General features: G+C 35.7%; 1 protein-coding gene across 1 annotated transcript; it reads right to left on the bottom strand.

Annotated features, from left to right (window-relative positions):
• Nucleotides 1-308: 308 nt before the first annotated feature.
• Nucleotides 309-3,641, bottom strand: LOC147860844 (amino acid permease 4-like). The gene is made up of 8 exons (XM_087323672.1): nucleotides 3,453-3,641; nucleotides 3,281-3,346; nucleotides 2,636-2,893; nucleotides 2,464-2,557; nucleotides 2,062-2,276; nucleotides 1,556-1,710; nucleotides 1,106-1,333; nucleotides 309-887 (listed from the first exon to the last, which is right to left on the bottom strand). The coding sequence occupies exons 1-8, from the start codon at nucleotides 3,550-3,552 to the stop codon at nucleotides 459-461; spliced, it is 1,545 nt and encodes a 514-aa protein (XP_087179798.1). The 5' UTR covers nucleotides 3,553-3,641; the 3' UTR covers nucleotides 309-458.
• Between the last annotated feature and the right edge of the window lie 4,290 nt (nucleotides 3,642-7,931).

Here is a 7,931-nt window from a genome sequence, read left to right as displayed (position 1 = left end):
TAAAGATAATGTAAATGCCTATAACCCCCCAAATTGGGGCCAAAAAATATAGTAAATATGTGTCTAGAAAACTCTCGAAGGGAGCTTTCACATGGAAGGTAAAATTATATAAAACGGACAGCCCTTGGGGGCTTTATCCCCCCTTTCTTTGCCCTTCCCAAATCAATAGTGAGTGATTATCCATAGCTCAATCTAAAAGTTACAAAAATTATCATAAAAAATATATTTCCGCATGTTATTTGTTGATTTCTATGTAATCTACTAGTCCTCTATAAGAATCACATTTTAATGTCATATGAATTGTATAGGGTTTTAAACGTCATCATGTTGTTTTTCCTCATACGTTGATATATTTAGTTCTCAAATGGTATTACATTGTATCACCGTAAGATGACAATTATGAATGTGTGTGGAAAGGCTTATACATCTTAAGGACATGTGTCACCATAATATAGTAATTATGAATGGGCATGGAAAGGCTTATACACCCGAAGGTCAGTGACAACACTTGTCATGGACGCTATTAGAACTGCTAATGATAATATGAGAAAAAAAAGAACAGTGACTTGAAGAAGACACCACTTAGTTGTCCATTTTTGTGTTTTGGATCGGCGTATATGCATTTGGATAGGAAAATAGATTGTAAGAGGCCAAAATGTTATAGCACCAATAATCCCCAATATATCATTGAAGAAAGGAAAGATCATAGCAATGAGAGTTGTGAATAACACGAATGTAGTTCTCCATACCAGTTTGAAAATGTTGATGTTATGTGAGGATCCAAAAAATGGGATGGTTATCTTATAGACCTTATTTGTTGAGGTGTTTTTCGGATAGCGAAAGGATATACATTCTTCAAAAAATGCAAATACGGGTTGTGAAAACACCTACATCGATCCAAAAGTACATAGTTAGAATCTTTGTCATAAATATGATTTACTAACAATGTTGAAGCATTCTTGTAATTGTTTTAGAAACTAGGGGTATTCTTATAAGTATACAACTTTGGGGAGTAATTTGGTATTTCTTTGTGAAAGTGATGAAACATGATTATAAGTAAGAAGAATTGATTATATGCTAATAATAGAGATAAAAGAATATTTACCTGGAATGCTCCCAACAAATGTATAACAACAAATGCATTGGCAATATCTACAAGCCAATATGGTTCATAAAAACCAAATCCTGTAAGAAGGTTTCCAGGGGCATTTTGACCAAAGCTAGCATAGCCAGTACAACCACACAACAAATAGAAGATTGTAGTGGTCGATACTCCAATAAAATTTGCTTTCTTCATCGTCTTCGTCTCATCAGGAGGAGATCGAATTGTGTCCTATACAGGGTAAAATGGTACTCAGAGTTATGGTAAAATCAATTGATAATGTCAATCTTCCAACAATGGATGAACAACAAGATTATATTACAAAATGAAGAATGCATTTTGGTGCCAAGATTGGCAAAGCACCATATGCATGAGATTCAAATCCCAAATCAAGGTAAAAACAAGTCACACTACATCGAAAGTTAGCAATAATCAACAAAAGGACTTACATACCTGAATCTCAATTAGGATCAAGGAATATGCGTAGGCAAATGCAATGTTCCCAAGAGCTTGTAGAACAATCCATACATTACTTTTGTTATCGAGTAGAAATGTTTCACCATCATAAAACAAGCCACCAAGTGTGCCATGGGAGTTGTTACCTCCTCCTAATTCAAAGACATTGTTTGGATTATGTACTTTAAAAAAGTGATCGATCACATATTTTATTCTTAAAAAATATCCATCTTTGAAACGGCATCTATAATTTCTTTACAACATTAACCTTGACAACTTTATTTGATACAATAATTTGCCTTATAAATTGTGGTTTTGTTGTTTCAATGTGTATGGTATAGCTAGTCTATCTTTTCCATGAACACAAAGCCTTATCTATTTCAACAAATTTCTAATTCAAAATTAGAGAAGAGAAGATCTTGTAGTTAGTCTATCTTTTCAATGAACACAAAGCCTTGTCTAGTTTAACAAATTTCAAATTCAAAATGAGAGAAAAAGAAGACCTAGTATTGTATGAATCCCAAGACCAATGGCAATCGAAGAGTATGATACTGACATGATTGCAGCAACAATGGAGAGCCACCATATTTTGCTAAAACTAGGAATTTGGGAGAGGATAACTTGCATCAATCCAAACATTATTACATATGGGTATGTTGAAGCATAGCAAGGTGACTCATGCCCATGTGTATGGAAACAATTTGACCTTGTGATTGCACTAAGAAAAACAAAAAACAAAAGCAACATAAAAACCAAATGAACAAAAGATATTATTCATTTGCCAAACAAATATTGTCACCTTGAAATATATCAACAAATTCATATTTGATACTCAAAGGACAATAATAAAATCTCCCTCTCTCTTATCTCTTCATGAAAAGGTGACGAATTGCCATCAAACTTACACCATGCTTATGGAAGCAGTGATTGTGTATCCAACCATTATGCACACAAAGCTAGTGTATTGGGCCAAGGCACAAAACTTGGTTTGCACTTCCCCTATTTCAAAAAGCAACACATTTTGCTTCATTACACTCTCATTAGCAATCATTTATCATCTTCATTGCACTTGCTTACCTAAATTGGATCTAACTGCATCCATGTATGTGTAATTACGTTTTCCATTATTTCGACCATTTGTTACCAAAGTACTAGGGTCCAATGTTCGATAACAATCAGCTAGAAGGGAAGAGCTAAAGTATGTGATTATTGCAAAGATGATGAGAGTGGTTGGCCCAACAATCCATCCAAGTTTGGAAATGCTCCACGCTAATGATAATACACCCGATCCGATCACAGCGGTCACAATATGTGCGGATGCTGTCCATACGGTCCCTAAGCATCATAATATACATATAAAACAGGCCAACACTTATGAGCACATGCTTTTGAATATAGTGTAAAATGCATCTTAGTATTCACTAGCAAATAGAAAACCATATCCCCTCGTGTGAAAGGTAACACCAAAACTAGAATTTGAAAACATTGTGGAAAAAAATTACTTTCATCTCTTATAGAGAATGTTGTTTCAATTGGGTAACATGCACATACTAGCACTTGTTCACTGTAGTCCCTTGTGTATATACGAGTATTTGTATGTGTATCCAAATATGGGAATGCCAATAAATTCAAACCCGCAACCTAATGTTGATAGACATATAGCTCATGACTAAGGCAAAGCCCATCACAATAAAAAGAAGAGAGAAGGGAGAGAGAGAGGACCTGTTCTTTTAGGGCGCCCATCATCATCATTTCCACTACCATCATCGTCAACGAAGTAATTAATACCTGGTGATTATTAAATTTCAAACCATTGTTCGATAATGCCAAATGCTACATAACATCTTTAACATTAATTGAATCAACATAGAAGAAATATAAGTGTGTTTCATACCTTCACTAGTCTTTAGTGCATTAATGTTTCGATTGGTTGAAGCGATATTCATCCTCATATCCCCACAATCTCTATATGAGGTATGAGATTCTAGCTCCATTGATTGGCGAAATTATTGTTATCTCTAAATTTCAACCTTAATTAATTACCATGGAAACATTGGCACCACCATAGATAATTTTAACTTCCCTTTGGAATGACTATTTATACTAGCTCACTATTGTGGCATACTTGACTACAATAGTTATTAAATTCGTTGTCATCATTACTCTCTGTCTCGCTCTACTCAAAAGCTCACCGAGTTTTTTCGTAAAAAATGAAAAAACATTTTGTCTTCCGTGACATTGTGCTAGAGTTATACGATCAATAATACATGTATGTATCAAATGCAACATGTCACAAAGAATGTGGTAAATTCTTGATGAGCTTGCCTATCATATTTAACCTCTGAGGACAATAATAAAGTCTATCTATTCCCCTCATGCTCAAGTATATGTAGGCACATTGCCTATGTTAGGTAGTAAATAACATGAAAGATATACCATAAGCTACAAATACATATATGATATGATACACACTTGTATACATACACATACACACTATTATTTACAAGCAATATTTTTTAGCATGGCAAAAATGACAAGTTCAATGGCTATATGGCCATCGGCATTATGTTGTGGGTAGCAACATTAGGTTGTGCCTTTTCATATGTGTTGATGGATTTCAAGCAAGATTTTTGAGAAAATCACATATTGTCCTTTTGCATGTCTAGCTTCTACTTCAAATATTGTGGTATAATGGTATTTATGCAAGGACCATTTTCACATCCACACATGCATGTTTAGGTTGACATGTTGTGTGTACAAAATGGGTTCCAATTTATAAATGAGAAAATGATTGTATCATGTCGAATACTTCAATTTGTTTCTCATATTTAGCCTATTTTTAGCATACAACTTATAAACAACATATCTTGCGTTTATTTTAACAACATTTTCTCATTGGCACCATGGACACCTTGAACTCATTTATCTAGAGATAACATTAATTATCTAATTGATCTTGATATTGCTAGGCATAAGCCTTTAACATGCTCTTGTCAAATTTGATTCGATACTATTCTTGTGTGTGAGTAGCTTGCCTTAGCATGCCATGCCACACAACTCTTTGCCAAAGTACTTGGTTTTCTCCATTTTGTTTGTCGTTATGTATCATGTTTGTCTAGAATGAGCCATGGCTTATGTTTGGGCAAACGATTGTCCCCGGTAATGTCATAGGGGTGACAATATCGTAAATTGATTAGATTATCTACCCACCACTAATACAGGTAATGTTATTCTTTACTTTTTTTCATTTATATCATGAGCCTTGAAAGTTGAGAGGACTATGATAAGGTTTTATGCATTCACTAGGGCTCTCACTCATTACCATGTAAGATGGCTAATCGTTTAACGAATATAATGGACTTCCACTTAGTTTGACGTTGAAAGAGATGCTTGCCCACATCTATGCCGCTTAGAGACACTCCAACTTTGAGATGAAAACATGATTGTAGAAACTATTGACCTTTATCTCAAATCAAACGAGCTTCCTTTTTCCAAAATACTTAAACACTTTATTCTTTTGTTTAAGCACGCAATTTTTTTTTGAGTCATTACATTCCATATTAGAAAGTTTTAAGAAACCCATTGATAAGCTCAATGCGTTCACTCAAATGAGAATCAAAACAATTTCCAACATCCACTGAAATTTATTCATTCACATTTATCGCTTTTCAAAATGGACTTCCAGATTATGACATTTTATGACTTTGTGCATGAACCTCTAGGCCAAACAACACATTAAATCGAAAACAAATTATTACAAATCACAAAGTAATTTTCCTATGCGAGATGTATACATTTATACATTTGGCAATGACTTACATAAACTCTTTCCTAAATTCATGTGTAACACTACAATCTTGGGATGAGATAGAAACCAATATTAGGTATAGTTGGCATTATATTATGTAAATATCCAATTAAGTAAGTAATTGAGTCATTAAGTCTATCATTGATGAAATGAAGAATAAAAAAGGTAGTTTCTCCAAAGTTGAATAGGATTTGATCAAACCTTGATTAATGGGAAACCCATGCTATAAGTACACTGTCACAACTTTATCAACTTTGAATTCTCATAGCCTAACTCTATATACCTAAATTATTGTAGTTCATTTGGTCTTCGCATGAGTTCATGTAATCTAAAAAAGCAAAATTAATACACTAAGGACTTTTGGTACATCTAAGCTTTACATTTCCCTCAAACTTTTGTGCCTTAATATCCTCTTCCAACGTTGTTGTGGAATTATTTGGATTGGGGATTGCAAATATACCAACTATTCATTAAACTTGAGACTTGGTTGCCATTTAAGTGCATGCCTCATTCTTAGAGCACGATTTTTGGCAAGCCGAGTTCTCATCCACAATAGGAGAACTTGTCACCCTTGTTGGCTCCAAGTTCCTCCTTTAAGGGTAACTCGATCTCTTCCTTTTGGGGTGGCTTGAGGTTCATGGACTCTACTTTATCAACGTCCACGGTCTAGCCTTGCATGTTAAACTAGAGTTCTTAGTCTTTGAATAATTGTATATCAAGCACATTGCATGTGTTACGGGCATGACCATATAATATCCCGTGGTAAGAATTTACCGTAGTATTCTATACACGTGGATAAGTGTGAGGGTTAAATGAGAGTGTAAAGAAGGGGAGGATTACTTTTAATCCTCGGGATTGAGACAACCCATTAGGTCAAGTGTGAACTTGCCTGGGGGCCTTGGGTTTCGCTATAAATAAGAGGCCTAGCTACCCTCATTTGATCATCTTTTGACTACATCGAGACTCTGCTCGTGTGGTGGGTCAACTCTTGTAGCGAGCGCGCCAGCACCAGGTACGACTCGACGCCACGGCGGTGGTATGGGACGCCGATCGAGGCTCGAGTCCGTCTCGATCCCTTCGCTCGGGGGTGGTCGGGTGGATCGGCACCCTTCTTTCTCTTTCTCCTTTCTATCTATCTTTTCATTATCCTTATCTTAAGCTTACATTAGTACTATGATCTATAATATTTGGTATCAGATTTTTTTACTAATGTTTCTTTGTTTTTCATTTGTCTTTTGATTGATGCTGATCGATCATTGTGCGGTTGGCCTTGATCCAGACAACGATCAACAAAGAACTTCGGTAACTCTTTCCATATTTTTTTTTCTATTCTCTCTTCTCCCATCTAATCATGTGTTTAGTTTATATGTAATTTTTTTCATTAAATCAATGATGTTGTAGTGGTCTTTAATTGATTATCTAAAACGTTTACATATGTGCACGAGGTCAATACCTCGTTTGACATATTAATAATATGTGATGAGTGTCGTATGCGTACGAGGTTAATACCTCAATTACGTATTACGTTCACGAACATATGTTACGTTTGCGTATGAGTTTAATACCTTAATTTGTTGTAAACGATATGCGTTTGGTCTCGTATGCGTAAGAGGTCAATACCTCCATTGCGTATTACGATGATCTCTTATTTGTGGATGTTTCGTGTGCGTAGAGGTATATACCTCGATTACGTATCTCGATCACATCATTTGTGGCTATTTAATATAACGATATGTTTAATATAGGCATATGTGGTCACATATATACGTATTTGATCGTATATATGTGAAAAGTAAACATATGTGTATATTCGTTATTACGTGATTATGTCGAAAGTTGTCATGGTCGGGAAAAGGATGTTGGTGGCCGTCCTCACATTTTTGTGAGAATGGCGTTGTCACCATTCCTTTTTCAACAATTTTTTATTGTTGATAACCCCGTTGATGACCTCGATTTCGTTACGTAAAGAAACGCAATAGCCATAATGATGTTGAGTACGTAGGGCTTGACCCACTTCAAGTGAGGTCGCTCCAATGACGCACGTATCCAACATCCTTCCCTCGTTACATGGATACGATGCCACCATGAGCTCGTTCTTACGAGAGGCATTCGTAATGACGTGACCATGTGATGGCCCACGTGAGCCTACTACGAAACGAGGGCTCATTTGGCTTCACCATTAGGTTGCACTTTGGCGTATGCCATCGTAATTACGAGACTTGAGGTTAGGTAACGTACCAACATAGTTTTGGTAAATGAGGGCGAAATAAGGACCTTGACATATATGTTCTTTTAAAAAAACATATATGATCAATTGCCTCGCATATCTCTTATACGCATCAAACATTAAACATTCGAGAAGACCAACTTACTTGGTTGGCTCAAGTGTTTAATGTATTTGTTCTCGAGGTCTCGAGTTCAAATATGACCAAGACCATACAACATCCTTGATACATATGACTATACCACATGTTTAGACTTAAGGTCTAAGTGCACCTCGGGGTCCTCGTAATAGGACTTAAAGAGCCGAAACCACTTATGTGGGCACCGAAACATAGTTTATTG

The sequence above is a fragment of the Azolla caroliniana genome, unplaced genomic scaffold (assembly GCF_043228905.1).
Source record: "Azolla caroliniana isolate FFs.n. ecotype wild unplaced genomic scaffold, voAzoCaro1.0.p SCAF_8, whole genome shotgun sequence".
NCBI lineage: Eukaryota > Viridiplantae > Streptophyta > Polypodiopsida > Salviniales > Salviniaceae > Azolla > Azolla caroliniana.
Note: the sequence above shows the minus strand (reverse complement) of the source record. Positions and strands in the feature narration are given on the sequence as shown.